Source organism: Ambystoma mexicanum, chromosome 6p, assembly GCF_040938575.1.
Source record: "Ambystoma mexicanum isolate Mex_15411 chromosome 6p, UKY_AmexF1_1, whole genome shotgun sequence".
Classification (NCBI taxonomy): Eukaryota; Metazoa; Chordata; class Amphibia; order Caudata; family Ambystomatidae; genus Ambystoma; species Ambystoma mexicanum.
This window is the reverse complement of record NC_090935.1, coordinates 1,167,237,605-1,167,257,178: the sequence shown is the minus strand read 5'-3', so window position 1 is coordinate 1,167,257,178 and position 19,574 is coordinate 1,167,237,605. Positions and strand designations below refer to the sequence as shown.

The 19,574-nt window shown below is 47.0% G+C and overlaps 1 protein-coding gene across 1 annotated transcript in view; it reads left to right on the top strand.

The window, feature by feature from the left end:
- Positions 1–19,574, top strand: part of CEMIP2 (cell migration inducing hyaluronidase 2) — a 473,131-nt gene that overhangs the window by 146,683 nt on the left and 306,874 nt on the right. The window contains exon 5 of the mRNA XM_069625802.1: positions 5,449–5,618. Within this exon, the coding sequence (XP_069481903.1) occupies positions 5,449–5,618 (170 nt within the window). The remainder of the gene's footprint in view (positions 1–5,448; positions 5,619–19,574) is intronic.

Below are 19,574 nucleotides of genomic sequence, written 5' to 3'. Positions count from 1 at the left end.
CCGGAGAAAAGAATGTTGAAGTGAGTCCTCCTGCGCCTGAGGCACTGTGATGCTACGGTTTTGATATTCACTAAATGCTAACACGTATCTTCACTCGCGAGATCCAAGTCTCCTTTAGGCATCTCGCGGCCCCTTGTACCACACTGAAAGATGCTGGCAATGGTGTCTGGCCACTTGAGAGGCAGGTTTATCTCTGTGGTAAAAGGTTGGCCACACAGGGCAATCTCTGCAAGAGTTGCATGTCTGCAGTTTAGCCCTTGCTACAGTATTTGTGCAGATATAACAGTAAGCATGCAGAGTTTTAGGGTTACGAGGGAAATCCAGGGTAGATGTTTCAAATACAGCCATCCTACTAAAATGTTAATTGAATGCACCTAAAAGGTAAAACGCGCACAGCGGTTCCCTTAAAAAGCGCATTGAACGACTACTCCAAAAGATTCTAAAATGTGAGGATGATAGTTTATTTCAAACGTAGATTGTGTTTTCTATACTTCTTTAAATATGCAATACTGGAATTCAGAAAGAGTATGGAGTGCACACCTTCTGTTGTGTCGGAAAGGCCATACAAGAGCAACCAGAACTGGATAGAGTTGCCAGGCAGAGAGCCGTACAGGGCGAGTGTGGAGCTCCTGGCGTGCCAGAGGACACATGGGCGCATGCCTTGCACTCGGCAGCCTTCAGCACATTTGCTTTGGTGTCAAGGGTTATGGGTGGAATCCAAGTTAACCTTTAAATGTGAAACTTTAAATGGAGGGTGCCCTTGATTGAAGAGTGTGTCCATTGTCTAGCCTACCACATGATTTGCAGATCAGACTGTGTACGCACTTTCATTATGTACGCACTTTCATAATGAAAGGTATCGCTGTGTAGAAAATCCCACTGTAATAGTGCACCATTCACCTGGAGCAAGCGTCTTGTGAAAGGGAGTGGTGGCCAATTGCTATGCTCCAAAAGAACAATAGTATGTGTGAGGTGAGCTTGTAGATTCTGGAGAACTGTCTTCCAAGTCAGCATCGCAGGGTTGCGTATCTCTTGGAATGAGTATGCCATACATTGCTTTTGTATGTAGCAAGTTGTGGTCCAATGTGCCCCCAATTGCACCCATCGGTGATCTTACATTACCTTCTGTGTGGGTTGCAACACATCTGCAGTCCTGGGAAACGGTGTGTGGCGTCAAAAAACATTCAGTACCTTGATTAGATTAAATATCCAATGCAAAATAATAGCTGGAACGGAGTACTTGGTTGCAAACGAGCCCCATTGTGAGACCTCCCATGTTCCTTCCTCAGAAGTACGATCAATTCTCTCTTTCCGAGATGTGTGAATCTAGCGATGGATTGAGCGCCTGTTTCTTGACCACAGCAGCACCATTCTTTGATAAATGCAAACTGGGTTCAATTCTCCAAACAGTATGCATTTGAAAACACATTATCAGCTTGAAAAGGACCAATCTGGGTTGTATGAATCCTATCCGCTCTTCCCGAGATTACGGGCTTGAAAATGCAAAGTGGCAATAAATACATGCACCCCTACGCGTGGTTCAGCCGCGTGTCCAACATTAGTCTAGAGAAAGCCTGCTAAAAAAAATGTAGTCATGTGAAAATGTGGATGTATGCAATTTCAGCGCGGCGTGAAATGACAAATTCGAAAATGTCGAATTGGAAAAACGGTATCGCAGTGAAAACACAAATGATGTCTTCCACCTTACCCGCTCCCCCACCCGCCTCCTACTTAACTTTGCCAGCCCACCTAGTTGTGTGCCGCAGACTCCCTTGTCTCCCTGCAACGCCAGTTCCCTTCACGTACGTGGTTGGTAAACGGCGCTGCAGGGCCCTTTTTTAATTTTTTTTTTTTAAACAAAACAAAAATGTGTAACTTAATTGTATAGGGAGCAGGGGGACACCCCCAATGCCATTATACCGAACAAGGGGGCGGGGGACATCTATTTGTTTGAAATTTTCGACTGTATGAAATTTGAACAAATATATCATACTTTTTTCTTTGTTGTTTTTACCGATACTGAAAATGTAGCCTGCAAAAAAGTGTTTTAAAAGTGTAGTCATTCAATACAATCAATGGAAAGTGTGAAAATGTTGCCAGTAACAAGGACTCCAAAAAAGCTGTTTTTTAAATACACAGAAGTACAGGGCTGTAACCCTAACAATGACCCCAAACTTTGATAAAACCTCCACAGACACCCTCTTTCTGTTCCTAAACCTTCCTCTAACTCAGTGGTATTCAAACTGTGGGTCGCGACCCCCTAGGGGTCCGCGGGTGCATCCCAGGGGGGCCCTGAGAGCTCAGCATGAAAAAAGATTTTTTTTTTTTTTAGATTGGAAGAAATGGGCAGGGGTGGCCCACATGGGCCATGGGCGGGCTGAAGCATGAAACTGTCTCAGGCAACAATGAAAAAGTGGCCCACAGTTGTAAATGGATATTCATTCCTTTAGTCACAGACTGGGCCTCATTACTACTATGGCGGACCAGTAACAACGGTGCTGGTAAGCTACCGGCACCGTTGCTACCGTTCCGCCATAGTAAGAGTTGTGCTCGTGGGTGCTTGACAGCCCCCGCCAGGTCTGACCTCAGCTCGTCGGATGCACCAGCACCGTTATTAACGGTGCCGGTGCATCCGAGCTCCCCATTCCCATTTGAGCCATATGGGGCTCAAATGGGAATGGGGATCTACCGGCACCTTCGAAAGGGCAATTATCATGTCCGCCTAACTCGGCATGACCTAGTAATTGCCCATTCGCGGGTGCCAGACCCGGATGCAACTCCAGTGGCAGCCGTGCCGGTTTTACCGGCACAGCTACCGCCAGAGTAGTTATGAAGCCCACTGTTTCAATAGTACCCAAAGGGGTGCTTTGTGTTAAAATGTAAGTAAATTGTGATATATTCAGCAACAATGGTCAACATTACTAACTGCATAGTTAAGTAACTCATCAAAATGGTCCACATTGGCCAAAATGGTGGCCCATTTTGATTGGCCCAAACTAGCATTTTACATTTTTGGTACAGGCATTGCCCTATAGGCCTGTCCGAGCCTGGCGTGTCATCCATAATGGCAAGAGGCGCCCACCCAGTGGCCCCTCACCCATTATGGAGGAGCTAAAGAGCCAGCCCAGTGAAACAGTGAGCACTCCGTCAGCTGCTTTATCCAGCTAATGGAGTGCTCCTGGGCTGGCTGAACTGTCAAAGGGAAACACTGTTTCCCTTTGACAGTTCAGTTTAGTTCCCCAGCCGCACATGCTCACTGAGCCATGCAAGTGCTGGGGCGTTTTGCTTCGCCAGCATTGCATAGCTCATTGGAAATGCTGGCTGGGGCACTGCATGTCTGTATGTCCGAGGGGGAGCTCCTGCGCCTCCTCGCACATACGGACAGAGCAGCTGGAGCAGGCCGTTTCAGCACCCACACACAGGCCAATGCAGAAGGTACGTTTATGTTCATTGTTTTTATTTAAACATGTGTATGGATGCGTTATGAGTGAGTGTATGGTGATGGATGCTCATGTGAATGATAGAGTGATTGCTGTATGAATGTGCAGCGCCTTGCATATACACATAATCATGTTCATTGTGTTAGGACCAGTGGGGCCCAGGGGACAGGGATGGTATCTTTTTACCGGACATCTATCATTCAAAACCCTCTGCCTTGTCCACAAGGCTTTCTGGGGCCTGGGTCCAAAATACCTTCAGCTATTCCTCCGCAAATACCTCCCCTCTCGAGCTCTTCACTCCTCTACCTCCAACTCCCTCAGGGTCAGTCGTTTATCAAAGAAACGAGCTGGGGGTAGATCTCTGTCTTCGGCTGGGGCCTCCCTCTGGAACAGCGCCCTGCCACTCTAAAACTTGAGGAGAACCATCTTTCTTCCTGCACTTATCAGACCTACCCTGTCTGCTGCCTTAAACGTAGCACTTGCAAATTGCTGGCTGCACTACCACTGTTTGTTGCCTTTATTATTTATTTATTGTTATTTATCTGTTTCTCCTCTGCTTCGCACTTTCCACTTCTCCCCCCTTCCATGCACTTTTCCCCTCACACTTGCGCGTTTTCAATGTCACTGGGCCTAGTAAGATCGCTGTTTTATTCTCCTCTGTTCCCCTCCCTTGCCTTGTCACGCTCTGAAACACTTGTGTACGAGCGCGATAGAAATAAAATATCAATGCCTGCCCCCTGGACTCCCAGCAACAATTGCAAACTGTTTGGCTATTTACCCATTTTTTGTTAAAAGTATGCTCTACAATGCAACATTTTAACCTATTATTTAAAAAGAAATTCACAGGGGGAAACCCCCCCGAACCTCCCCTTAATGCCCCTCCACTTAAAAAAGATTCACCAGCCGCCACTGGCCCTCAGACTGTGTTGGGAACGGGATGGGGGAACCGAGGGACTATGGTGGGAGCACAATGGGCGGGAACCATGGGATAGTGATGGGAGCAGAGTGGGGAGAGCCCTGGGTGTGTGATGGGGTGGGGAGAGACCAGCGACTGGGTAGGAGTGGGATGAGGGAGCCCAGCGACTTTGATGGGAGCAGGTGACGGCGCGCAATATATACTGTCCATTTGGCATTTCTGGGGGGTCCCGACCTGCCCAAATTGTGCTCAGGGGGGCCCTGGCCAAAAAAGTTTGAAGACCACTGCTCTAACTCTTCCCTGAACTCTTACAGAACACTAACCCTTCAGCGCGCTAAAGCATTTTATTTGCATGTTACTCAATACAAAATCGATAGAAAATGAACAGTGAACCGAAGTCCAAGCCCAAAACCAACTTGCAAACCAATGACAAAATCCTTGCTCTAACCTTAGCCTTACGCTAACTGCAACTCTAACACTTAAACTAAAGCTTACTTTGCTCTAACTACTAGGTTTATCCTAATCCCTTTCCTCTGGTGAAATCTACAGGCCGCCCCAACTTCCCTATCCCTTTCTTTAACACTTACCCAAACTATTACTCTTTTAGCCCTAACCTTACCATAACACCTACCATAACACTTACCCCGACAATCTACCTTAACGAGTAATCAAGCCCCAATTTCACGGGACCTGCAGCAACCACCCTGACCCCAACGCGTTCCCTAATTCTAACCATTAACTTTACTCTAACCCTAAATCGTACCCTAACCCTAAACGAGGCAATCATAAGTCCACCCTAACCATCATCCTAACAGCAATACATTTTGGGCTACTTTTCAGCAATATGTTTCGACTACTTTTTGCTTGGCAACATTTTCCCCGCAGAGGTGTTTTAACTGCGACTTTGTCACCGACTACATTTTTTCTGCCAACATTTTGACTGGATACCCTTTTTATGCATTCTGATGTCATGGAGAAATTAATGATTGGACATGTGCAATTATTTATTCAGAGAATACCGGAGTGGTTCTGTCCTGTTTCTGGAATATTCTACCATGTCCTCTCTCACGGTCTCTCTCCTGCTTCCCATAGGCAGGCCTGGGCTTTCGTCGGTGTGATTGGAGGTGGGAATTCCTCCTACAGCGAGCTAAGCCGAAACTATGAAAATCACAGCACTGGCGGCAAGGCGTATGCAGAGAGGGAGTTCTCCACAGTGGACGGGGTGAAGTTCACGGTGAAAGCTTACAGCGAATGGAATGACGGTAGGTGATGCACGTGCATTCGCTCCAGGATTGTCATGGTATTGGTGTCAGGCCTCCAGTTCTGCCCAAAGGGGACTTTGTAAAACATGGCACTACCATAATGTTGGGACTGATTTCTATTTTTTGGGAGTCTTGAACGAAGTAAAACAACCAAAACAAATGTACACTCGCTTATGTTGCCCTAATTTTGTTTCATGGGTTGACAATAGTGCTTTAAGTGGGGCTAGGGCCAGTTGGAGCCAAGCCCCGGCAGACTCCAATAAATGGGGCTGAGCTGGGGCTCTGCTGGGTCCCCCGGTTCTGTGTCTGGCTGGCACTTCTGTCAGCCACTGTAACTTCCTACTGTGACCCTTGTGAGGCTTGCAAACCTCGCAGAGGCTTACCAGAGGAAGTTGAAGTGCCAGGTCAGCCCTGATGAAAAGGGTGCATCATTTTGTAATTTACCTGCTGCCGCAGACTCCGAGCCCTTGCCTGCTGCGACGAACACGAGAAGCCACTTCTGCAACCATGTCAAAGTAAGCTTTGCTGTTGTAGTTGCAACTAGTCGAGGAAAACTTCTCACTGAAGTGTCCGCCTCGACCAGCTGAAACTGCAACAGACACATCTGTTGCTCTTCTTTTCTGTACTTTTCTATACCCCTTCCTTTCATCTCGTCCCTCGGGTTCCTGTGTCTTTCTCTCCCCTTCTTGAAATGTTACTGCCCCACGTTCTCTTTCTCTATCTTAAATATTTTCCTTTCCTCTCCTTTGGAGTATCCCTTTAATTTAGCCTGCCGTATTTTATTTCTCTTCCCCACTACTTCTATATCATCATTCTTTATCCCTCTCCACTCCGCTTACTGCTACTTATACAACATTTTTCTTTCTTTAATGTTGGTCTATGGTTTAGATAGCGGAGTAAGAGACACACAAGATTGATCACAACATGGCCACTGCCCCTTCTGTGTCTTTGAGGTGGTACATGACGACCCAGTGTACCCATGAACGTCATTCCTTCATGCATTGGGCACGCTCACTAACTCTTCTGTAAGTGCGTGGGGTAGGTTTAATATTACTGTCGTCGCAATTTGTATTCTATGAGTGTCTGCGCTCCTTCATTGTACTGTCAGAGTTGGCAGATGTGTTTATTGGTGTTCCCTCTCCACCATGCTATGCTGCCCATGAGCAGGCAGTCGGGGTGGCTTAACCATAGTTATATGGAGGGCACCATCAGTGCTTTAAGTGGGCAATAAGGCAAACAGGAGTAACATGTGGGAGAGGACTTTGCATATGCAAAAAAAAAGCTACTCTATCGCAGGTTTAAAGTTGTAGTTTGTGGTTGTCTTTTGCGAATCGCCATGTCCACAATGCAACGTATTCTGGGGTACAAGGTAGGGGAGGCATGCAACCCGTACCTTAGGCTGGCTGGGGTCATGAATCGACGAGCAGGGTACATAAGGAGCAAGTATTGGCAATGTCAATAGTCTTGGCTTTTGTCTAGGCATCGCTGTAGTGGTATTAACTGCCCATCGATGGTAGGAGCTGCAAAATGGTGCCAGTAACTGGACATATAATAGCGGTGCCTGGCAAATGCCCGATACTGCTATACAAGCCAGAACTGTATGATGCAGCAGCAACCAGAATATTGATTCACAGCTCGGCCCTCATTTGCATGCCAGCTGCTCCCGTTTCGTGGCTGCCCCAATGTAGTGGCTTGGAAGGGTTGTCTTGCCCGACCTATGTACTGGATTGCTAATGTAGCTCAACACCTACTCTTTTGGTAAGGGTTCCATAAATAATGACCTTGAGCTTTGATTTGTTATACTTTAAGGAATGTAGCAAGCAGACTGTGTTGCGATATGCACTTATTTTATTTTTCACCTTCAATAAATTCAACAATATTTTTCTCAAATTTGTACTCCCCTTTTTGTGTATTGCCTAAATTAATGTATTGTGTAATGTGAAGGTGAAATGCAGGAATTCCCCCATACCTCTGCTTCACTCCCTCTTCCCTTCAGACAATATTATACATAAATAAGTCCTTTTTTCTGTAAACTACTGTTAGTGCTTACATTTCAGGGAATTCATTTAGGTGAATTACAAAGGAGTGATTAAAATGTGGTGCAATGAAAGATGACCACGTTTTCCATTGAACGTGGTTTTCCAACCAGACATGGATTGCATCAGGATACCCCCTGTGTAATTAGGACTATCGTGCGTTCTTCAGCCATTAATGCCCTCTTTCTCTGTGGTGTTCTTATTTCCTGTGCTCCCTTGATTCTTATGGCATCTTATTCCATTCTGTGCGGGAAGGTGACCTATGCTTCGTAGACGTGTTGGCCTGTAACTCCCATCACCCTTAGCATGAATAGTCAATGGTGAGTGATCACGGTAGTTGTAGGGCAACGCTTGAGGGACATAGGTTGCCTACCTATGTCCTGTGAGGTTTCTCATTCTCTGAGCTCGTGTCTGCTGCCTCTGGTGTCCCACTCATTGCTTGTGCTCTTTCTCCATGGTGCCTCTCATACTTTTATATTCTCCTCTCCACCGGAGGGCGCTTTATCATGACTTGTATTCTCTGTGGTATGATTCGTTTTTTGTTGTTGCTTTTTGTAGAGCACGTTTGAATGCTTTCTCGTGCTTGTGTAGGACTGAAGCATCTCCCGCATTAGTATCCGAATATATTACGAGGATTGACATGTGTACGCCGTGTTTACCATTCGAGTCTGCAGGCGATTGAAATGCAAGGTTTGATATGCCCTTGAAACAAAAATGGTCATTGCACGTAGTCGATGTAGGGAGAGGGGGCTCCAGAGATAATGCCCCCTCTGGACAGGCAGCCTAGCTCCAGAGGGTGCCTTCATGAACAGCAAAACCTGCAGGAGAAAAACCTTCTGAGGGTCTCGAAGTGAGCGATCGCATACAGCGAGTCTTGGACCCTCATACATTGTGGCCAATTTGATTGCGATATGGAAACTATTGGCCCGTTACAGAGCATGCGTGATCTTGTGCTTGATGCGTTACGCCGGCTCTCTCGTTCATCATTCCCTTGTGCGTTTTTTGGATGCCTACTCTAATTTTCTCACTCTCGTCCTCCTCCAGGCAGAGTTTTGTTTTAAGTGTTCACTGGCAAAAATAAGAAAATTGTTGAAGGGGCAGTTTGAGCGTAGGCCAAATAACGGGACCGATTGCATATCTTTGCTATGGGGTGAGGTCTCGTGCAGAAGAGATGTGACCTAGCAGTTAGGGCTGGACTGCCTTTGGGGGTGGGAAAAAACCTGAATTGCATATGGACTTTCCCCTTTCTGTAATAGCTTGGCAGGCGAAGACCGATGGTCTGGAGGATTGCCCAGAGCAATTCCCAGAGGTTTAAGATTAATTCAAAACCTTCCAGCATTCGTCTTTTTTGTGTTCGTTTTTTTTTTTTAGGGCTTCAGCTGAACGCTGCCAAAAAAATGGATCCCAGATCGACTTTACAGATGAATTTCCCAGTCAAGCGGTGCACTTCCCATCTTAAGTGAACTCTGTTATGGTGGGGGAACACCCATGTCACAGAGACCCCAAGTTGGAGTAACTGAAAAAGTGGTTCTTTTACCATAAGGAAGCTCTGCAGAATTTTGAAATGCTCTCCCGCTGAAGGAACACGTCTATTTTTTGATGCAGTGGCCAATTAAAGTCGGGACCATAGCTGTCTCTTATGGCTATTGTGTTTGTTTGCTGAAAAAGCATAATCAATTAGTCTCAAAATGCCAGGGAGTGGCTTAAAGGGAAGGAGTCCTCTATGCCGGGCACAACGTGAACACATAGGGTACAAAGTGAACACGCTGCAATAAAGTCCTCTGTTGTAGCTTGTCCTTCCCGTTAGATTGTGTAATGCCTGGCCCGGAATACCTAATTGGTCAGACTTTTTTAATTATCTTCTCTCAATAACTTCTGGAGGTTCATCTCACCATGTGGACGTGTGATCTTGTATATGTTGTTAAGATGGGTTTCTAAACTCTCACTTGGTGGGCAGATCGAATAACCACAACCTGCAACAGAAAGGGGTTAGTTCGGCACATGTATCAGTTTAGGCAGTACTTCATCAATAATCCCTAGCTTATGTAGTCCAGCCCTACAAAGTGAGCTGCCTAGCCCTCAAAGTACAGTCGTGTGTTACCAATGCGCAGCCGTGCATAAAATAAAAAGAGGGTTCTCTGCAGGGGGCTGTAGCTGCACAGGAAAGGGCTTGAGGTAATGAAGACGTTCCTGTTCCTAGAAGAGGGTCTATCCTTGTGGATAGAGCAACTTTCTGAGTTTGTGAATAGCGGGGAGTGCAGGCTATCCCAGCCAAGGAGAGTATCTTTTGAGGGATTTTCGTGCGTAAGAAGGGATAGATGTGCCAGGGGGCCACTACTCCTCAACACAGTCCGGCCCACACTTTGGAAGTCTGGCCCACTTCGCTTGTAGGTGTTAACTCTGCAGTTTCGGGATGCTACGGCTCTCAGCGGCTGCAGGATGGGCCGATCGTCCATGGCGGGACAGTTGCCTTTAATCAGCTCTTGACAAAAAGGAGAAGGATAGTTCCAGTCCGGCATGTCTCATGACACGGTAGGCAGGAACTGCAGGAACTTTCAGTGACTGTCACCGCAGTGGGGCACACAAGGACCGCAAATGCTCTCGATGTGGCACACTCTTGTAAATCGCGACCCAGAGGTGCTAGGACAATGGGATTTGGCGGGATAGGGCCCAGGACCACAAACTAGCGATTCCCAAAGTCTTGAGTTTCAACACAGGACGGCAGGGTTCCTGTGCGATACCCTGGGTTTGAGCTGGACAGTTCAATGGTTGGCCCAGGAACACTTCCGAAGAGGCTCTTTGCAAGGGTAAGTAGGAGATGACCAGAGTAGTCGTTGCCACTACTCCAAAGGGGTGAAGCGCCCTTGCAGGCCTTCTTGTTTCGATGAAAATGCAGGGGACTGACGGCACAACAGCTGGGTCAGGGTGCCAAACCTTTCAAGCATGTCAACAGTGGTTCCTAGAGTCTTTCTTGTTAAGGATAATTGACTCCTTATGATGTTCTGTGTGATTTCAGTAGATCGTCCTGGAATGGATGCAGTGCCCCTTCTCTTATCCAAGATTCAGTTCATGCTCAAATCTAAGATGGCCAATTGAAGATCTGCTCTCTTGCATGCACGCCAGACGTGTCCCAATTGTGGCCCACAGTGGTTCCAGTCATTCACTGCTACCAGACATACTGGCACCAGTTGTGTGGATTGGGACCAGACATTCGCAATTGTCTTCCTGCGCAGTAGCATACAAGACCTGCAGGAACCTGCGAAAGATGCTGTTTTCGCAGGAGGATGCATGCCCCAATAAGGAATTCCTGGGTCTCTCGACCTGAGGGAAGGCAAAGGGACAAAATGGCCAAAGGACAGAACAAAAGACTTCGTGGCACTGCCATTTTCAGCACTGGCCACAGTCTTGGGCCAAATATTGTAAACACGATATGGTCCATAAAAACGAAGTAAAAATACATCAACTGCTGCCTCCAGTTCGTCCTAGACACACTTGTACAAACACCATAAAATCCTTTGAGGGTGGCTATGCCATCAAACAAAAGGACCCCTATGCGCGGTACTGTAAGGTACTTAGATAAAAAGTTACCAAGAAATGGCAACCTGAGGGAAACCTTTTTTCCCAGTACTGACAGCCTGAAGGATGTGTCCGTTTCACTATAACAAATGGGCGAAAGCCCAGATGATTGCCGCTGAAGGCTGTGCTCCACTGCAAAAAGTCGGATTAGGTAAGCCAATTAAAAGCAAAACGTTTGGGGGGGCTCACAAAGGGAGAGAAAATTGCACCTAAGGGAAATCGTTCCTAACATGTATTGACAGAGCTGTCCTGGTGGGAAAGTTCAGACCCTTAAAACGTGTCAATGAAAAACATTTTCACTGTATCTTGCTCCTTGGGTACACCGATGAACAGTGAGTGGCCAGAGACACTCGGCTCCCATTGTTTGCCAATGAAGGCTCTTGCACTTAGTAGCCCACTGGCACACTCCCAGTGCTGAAAACCAACCAAGTGCAGGACTCAGTTCTATTTTTTCAGCACCATTTCTTAATTTTGACGCATGCATTTAACTCTATGAACCTGATGACCGGGGCTGTGGCGTTTACAAAGTTGTGTTTTACAAGCCTAGTCTTTATTAATACTTTCTACTCGTTTTCATTACACTTTACGGTAACGAGGTTGTGTTTGGGTAGCCTTGTGCGAGGCTGTAATGTGATCTCCCCGGCTTTAATGCAGACCTTTGCTGCAACTGCTTGCAGATGTTTGAGGAAAAGAAAAAAACGTGATGGCACTGTTAAGAAGGTTGAGAAGGGATTTTAGAAAATGTTACAATATAACAGATGAAGTTATTGGAAGGAATGTGGTCTCTTATGTGACCACTGAGTATGTGGACAGTCGAGGAACACCATAGATTGATTTCTGGACCACAGCCTGTGCGCTCAGACCTCAGAAATGGGACTTGCCTATAAGAAAATAATACACAGCATGTTTCGTTTTTTTCAGGGGCCCTTGCAGTTTGCTGCGCTGTCTAGTTTTGTGGTTATATCGGCTGGGAAGATTATACAAACTGAAGGATGACAGCCTGGGTTGTCCCGGCCGAGATGCAAGCCTTTATCCAGTAGACCGGCTACAGATCTGTGGGGCGAGAGCTTAACCCATTTATCTATTTTACCAACACAACATCATACACAGCCACAATTTTCTAGCTTTGTTGGTGTTAATGGTGGGAATGTTTTCTTATCTCGGTGTAAGTAGACTGCTCAACCTGTACTCCTTCTCTAGTGCGTCACTTGGATGGAACTCATTGCCACTGTTGAGAGCTTGCCCCTCTGCATTCCTGTGATTGTCCACAGTGCAGCAACACCCTCAAACTGAGGTATACAGGGACATTGCCAGCGCGCCAGAGCCCAGATCCTTCTCTGGTTGTTCCTGAGCTACTACAACTATCTTCCGGAAGCCCTGCATATATTTTATTTGATCATTTTTGCCATTTGTGGCATGCAATATGAAGGGCAGCCATCTGACGCATTGCAGGATGTCCATAAGGGCTGGAGGCCAGAGGCTATATCCCATTAACGATGCCCTAATCTGTCACACTTCCCACCCACTCGCCTCTCCGTCAATATTGATCATCACTGACCATGCAAAACAATGCATTGCTTCCCAGTGGCGTTACACAAACCTTTGGGGGCCCATGCAAGCTTTGCTGGGGAGGGCCCCCCAAACTCTGCAACAACTCACAGGCCAAGCCACACCCCCAGCCAGCCTTGACCACCAGGCAAGCTTGACCATCGTGCTGCTGAATGGGAACGACACACAATGCACTAGTTAAAATGTTAATTGCTTTAATCAAACCTTTAATCATTCACCTAGCAAAGAAACAAGTGGGCTGTGCCTGGCTCTTGAGTGCCGACACCCAAATGTACCAGTCGGATCTGTGCGTGGCCATTAATATTACGCATAAGAAAACATGTTCATGCTGGCTCTGCCAGTATTCCCATGTACGAACTTTCTTTTGTTAGCTTTGCTCTTAATGCCAATAAAAATCTCTTGGCACAGGAAGAAAACGTGTTATTGCAGCTGCACAAATGCTTGCCCAATCCCTGCACCGACAATTAAGAATACTCTTCATGTTGACTTTGCCCTCAACACCAGTTAAACATGCAGTGCTGCAGTAAGGAACCATTTCCTTGTTTGATGGCACAAATGCCTCCACCCACCATGTAAAGACTCCTCATTTTCACTTTCCCCTTAACACCAGTAAAATATGCACTTGCACAGTAAGAAAACATTCACTTGCTGACTGCACAACTGCCACCACCCTCTCCATGTAAGAACACACATCATATTGTCCTTGTCTCTTATGTGAGTAAAAAAAGCTATGCCAAATGTCCAACCTGTCTGTCCCATTGTGCTATAACCCCCAGTGGCTTGGTCCAAAAATGCCAATAAAACATGCAAGAAAACATCCGTTCTCCAATGCCCCTTGCTTGGACCCCTGGCCTTGCATGCACTCAATCATACCCATTCACCCAGCAGCCACTCGCCCAGTAGCAACAGGTGAATTGTTTTATTGGAGCTGCGTAAACAGTTCCCACAAATGTGCCAAAGTGATAGAGCGTAGTGTGGGAACATACCATTTTTTGGAATAATGGATTAAAATGGTGCATTATACCGCACACTTACTGTGAAATTCTGAGAAAAAGTCGGACAGTTTACAATTGTTTTTGATGGGTAACTCCAGTCCAAATGTCCAATAAATGCAATTCATCAACAGTGCGCAGAAGCATTTCCCAACACATTTTCATGATTTGTTGCCCACAATACATGGCAGTATAAAAACATGTTGACACTGGCTGTTTACTTATTGCATAATGGCAGTAATGACACTATAAGAAAACATGTCCATGCTGGCTCTGCCGCTATGCATCCCCACATAAGGGCATACTCCTTTGGCTTTGCCATCACAAATACTATGCTACAATATGAAAACATGACCAAACTGGCTGCACAATATAGGCTAGTCTAGACACAGAATAATACTCATGTTTGCTTTAACCTTGAGACCCAGTAAAAATCGCCATGCTACAGCAAGACATTGCTAGAATGGCTGCACAAAAAGGCTAGTCTAGTCACATAACATTCATCATGCTACTTCATCATAGATGTCCAGAATCAACAGCCATGCCACAGTAAGTAATAGCTAGACAGGCTGCATTAAACACCATTCTGGCCATGTAATAATAAATATATCAAGCTTGCTTTGTCATGGATGCATAAATATGTGCTGCCACAGTACGAAATGTACAGTCTCGCTGCACTGAAATGCCAGCCTAGCCCCGTAATAACACTTCTTATTATTGCATTATCACAGATTGATACCCATTCAAAAGTGCACCCCAATCCCACCTGCCAAAATCTGCACCTTTGGAAAGCCACGCACATTCGCACACCAATCACTTGCTCCTTCACACACACATTGCATAATACATAACTCACTGTATGTATACAAGCATACACGCATAGATACATCTTAACCCTGCAATACCACGCACGCGCACACACAGAAAAAAGTATGCTTTCATTACCTGCTATTTGCTGGAGCGAGCGACTCCTCTCCAGGCAGGCCTCCAGCTCCTCGACCACAGGAAGCGGGGAAAGCTTCCTGGTTCCTGACCACGCGCAGTGGTGCCAGAGAGCCTCTAGCCCATGAACTTCAGAAAGAAATGGTTTCTTTCTAAAGTTGCAGTGTAAGACTTAAAATTGTTTGACCTTGACTGGCCCTGGTGCCGCTGAACCCTGCTCCATCACTGTGCCTTCCCAATTCACGCAAGTGTTTTTTCTCGCTTGCACCCTGCTATTTGCGCATACAGCTGATCAAAAACCCTGACTTAAGCACAGCACCGGCCTTCGAAGCAGCAGCACCCTGGGCGAATAGGTGACCTCCCCTCCCCACGCACACCTGGTCAAGGGGGGAGAGGTGGGGCGGGGTCACGAGCACCGCATTTGTTTTGTCCTTCCCTCCTCCGGCACCTCGCAGGGGGTTAATCACTGGAATAGGATGCTCCTAATGCATGAGCATCCTATTCCAATGAAAACCTCCTCACTCCTGCTTCAGAGCAGGGAGGTAATCATCATGTGAATAGGGTGTCATCAGCACCAGTGCTTAAAGTGGGCCGAGGCCGGGCCCCGGCAGTCTCCGAAAAGTGGGACTGAGCCGGGGCCCTGCCGGGGCCCCCGTCCTACCGCAACATTGGTGGGATGCATTATCCCGTCGCGGCCGCAGCCGCGACGGGAGATGCGCCTGCAATGAAGTCAGGCAAGCTGACGGAAGTGGCAGCCAGCCACAGCGACGCTGTGACTGGCTGCCACTTCCGTCAGTCATAGTAACTGCATCTGGTGACCCCTCGTGCGAGAGGTCACCAGAGGCAGTTACTGTCCCTTTGTTTCCCCAGTGTCTTTAACCCTCGGCGAACCTGGGGATTCCTCGTCCTATTTCGAGGTTTATAAATTTTGTCCGTAGTCAAAGCTTTATAAAAGATGGCTTGAATTGTGTACTTTCAAAGCCATCTTTTATAAACCTGAAATGTTTAAAAAAGATGGCCTGAAAACTAGGCAAATCGTAGGGTATGCACACAAATATATATACATGTTATATATTTGTGTGCGTACCTTACTATGGTGTGTACTTTGCAAGCCATCTTTTATAAACGTAGAAATATGTTTGTACGTTTAGAAAAGATGGCTTGCATAGTACACAAACCATAGTAAGGTACGCATACAAATATATAACATGTATATATATTTGTGTGTATACTCTACAATTTGCGTACTTTTTAGGCAAGCCCCTATCCACAAGCCACGCCCCCAAATGAGGGCCCCCCTCTATTTCTTACCCCACTTAAAGCCCTGATCAGCACCCTATTGTTAAATGTGCCCCGCTGCAGCGGGCGCATATAATAACATAAAGGCACGTGCCACGCCTTCTCCCACTACGCCATCTCGAGGGAGCCCCTGAAAGACTCCCCCGAGCTGGTGTGGCGGGGGCTAATGGCATCCTGGGGGGGGCATGGGTCCCGGGCAGTCGGCCGGCCGCCCTGCCCGCCCTGCCCTAAGGCCGGCCCTGCTTATGCAGGTCAGAATGAATCTGTCTACAAGGATGGATTCGCTTGAGCAGATCCACCCCACGAGTAGGGCTTGTGGATCGAGGTCGTGCAGTGGGAGTGGCTGCATCGCAGATTCACAAAGGGATGACGTTCATGTGGAACGGACGCTGAGGCCCATAACCCTGTGCTTGGTGGTCCCTGTCGAGGGCAGGACACAGAAAAGCACAGCGCTGACAGCAGCCGTATGCAGACGTCTGGCAGCGGTGATGTGCTCCAGATGGCCACCCCATGTCTGACTGACATGCTCCACGAATGAATACAGATCCCCCCGCAGACAGCCCATGTTTCCTAAACGGTGATTTGTGACTGTCTGTTCTACTACGTCATGGAGAGTGTAACCTTCTGTCGGAGGGAGCCCGCGTTTCATGAATCGCAACCCTTTTGGGTTTTGTCTCCTAGGTGCAGTCCCGTTTCTTCGCCTGGGCGAAGCGGGCAGCTGCAGGGGGCGCAATTACCCGCCTTGGTACAGACTCGAATTGCCCTGAGGGGCAGGGCGCGAATGCTTTGGGGTGGGTGCGATTGCTCTGGCCCTGCCTCTTACGTTCTTGAAAGTATGCTATTAGAATTAATTCACCTATTTTCCGGAGGGTTCGGGGCTGTTGTGCAACCTGGGAAAAACAGCCTGAACCGATCCAAACCTCGAACAAGGTTTTCTGTGTAAAGCGCTTGCCCTGTCGTAACGACAGCCTTCTCGATTCGAAAAGCCGATTAAACGTGCATTTTTGCTTACGTGGGTTGGCGAGAAGTATAATTTGGAAGTTCACAACAAACCTCCCCCTCCCCCCCAACCCCCCCGGACTTCTTTCAAATTACAGTAATTCTTTACAAGAAAGGGTCGCACCCAGACACGAAACCCTTCGATCAGTCTAAAACACTCGACTACTTCCGTTTCTACCTTTTTTTAATTTCAAATATACATTTTTCTTTTAACAAGAGTTCTCAAGCTGCTCTGTCATGTGAGTTGGTCGAACAATCCTGGTTTCTGCTTTGCTTCGTAGTCCTGTTTCTTTACATGGAAAGTGCCGCATTGCATAGATTAAAATGAGGATGGCATAAGCTTGCCACGGCGACGTGGGACATCTGGAAAGCTCTGGCAGGCCAGTAACCAGGAGTACAGTTAGGGCGTGGGGCGGTCCATGGCACCCAGTAATAAAATGTAGTCTGTTGTGCGTGTTTCCATGCTGAGTTTTCTTGAAAAAATAATGCTAATAAAATATTTAATTATATTGTCTTAAAAGCCATAAGTATTGGAGCTGGTTTTGATGTTACACTTGTAAAGCAATCCAACATCTGCCACTGCTGTGTCCAACGGCGTTCTTCCAAGGCAGCAGAAAATAGTTGCCCTTGGCCAGCTCTAACAACGCTATGTAGAGTAACACATACTGCCCAAAAGCAAGCATTGGCAATGCCAAGAGTTTGGGCTTGTGTGTACGCATGGAAATGCAATTGTCAGGCACTTGCGTAGTGGTATTAACTTCCCTTCAATGATAGCAGCTGCAAATTTGTGCCAGCACCTGGCCATATACGAACAGCCCCTGGCAAATGGCAAACACTTAAACGCAAGCCAAAACCTTTGGCTCTTCCAATGCTTGTTTTCAGAATAACCACAGTAAAGGACACGCATAGTGCTTGTACATCGAGTGGGTGGAGGCAGACCTGGTTAAGACATTTTTATTACACCAGTAGCAGGTTTACAACTCCACTTAAGTCATTAACTCTGACTGCTTTTAAAACTGGCAGGAACTTTGAGTGCATTGTTTGGTGCCAAGGCTTGATAGCTTAGAGATCCCAGGGGTGTGCGTTTTGGGCAGAGAAAGCAGGAGTGGGTGGGAATGGCCCAAGGAATTTGAAGGCTACAGGAAGTGAATTGGTGGCTATCTCTCCTTCACATAAATGCCTAAACAAGCACTGCAAGCTTTGTATCCCTCCTCGTATACAATTTCTCTGTAGTTGTACTCTAATGCAATTGCTTCCACTTATACTTGCACTTTGGTCCACCTAATTTCCCAATTTAAAAATAATGTTCATTTGAAAAATCATGTCAGAGAATGACAATCCTTGGACAGGAGAATGACTATTAGATCCCATGTGTCAGAAAGTACATCCATCAGGATACGCAAGCCATTTGGAATCCCTACACCATTGCTATACATAGCTGAGTTTTGGGCCCAGGTGCACGTTCCCAATTTTTCCATGGCCATGTGTGCGAAGGCCATCCGAGGTGTTTTTTGCCCTTTGGATTCTGGGACTTGTAGTTTTGTATTTCCTATAAGAAACCAAATCCCAAAATTCAAAACAAAAATAAGGCTGAATGGCCTTCACACACGCAGATACAGGACACTTGAGAGCTCTGATTACAGACACCACTTAATGGTTTTATGAAGGAATATTGTGTGTGCATAGGAATGTCTAAGTAACTAAATATACACATACGTTGCTCTGTCTCAGAATGCCTGCCCATCAGTCGGTGTCACAAAATGAATTTTAATATTTCTAAATCTGCCTGCTTCTACTCTCCACTCTCTGCAACTCATCCAGAACAGGACTGTGAGATTTGTCCTTGGCTGCAAGCCCAGGGATCGTATCTCTCCATGACTGAAATCTCTGCACTGGCTCCCAGTGGCTGCGAAGATTAAGTTCAAAACCCTCTGCATTGTCCACAAGGCCTTCTGGGGCCTCAATGGCCCTCATTAGAACCCTGGCGCTAAGTGTTTAACGGCGCCGTAAAAGGCTGCGGCGCCGTTAAACACTTAGCGCCTCACTACGAGGTCCTTTTGCGGGACCCAACCTGAAAGGCTGGTCTAGGTAGTTGGGACCCGCAAAGGGACCTTGGTGCTAAATACTGTACCGCAATTTGCGGTACCATACTTAGCGCCTTCCCCAGTTCCATTGAGCCCTATGGGGCAAAAATGGGGAAGGGCCAATGTTCAATGGGGAATTACCACCCCGCCAACCTTGGAATGGGGTGGTAATTCCCCATTGAACATTGGCGGACTCGTTACGATATTGGCACCAACCATGGTGCTAATAGCGCCATGGTTTAGCGCAGGTATCGTAATGAGGGCCAATGACTTCAACTCCCTCTTCCTAAATATCTTCCTTCTCAAGCTCTTCGCTCATCCGCCTCCAACTCCCTCACGGTCAGTAGCTTCTCCAAGCAACAAGTTGGTGGTAGATCTCTCTCTTCAGCTGGGGCCTTCCTCTGGAACAGCCTCCCTGCTTCCCTGAAACTTGAGGAGAACCATCTCGGTTCCGGAAGC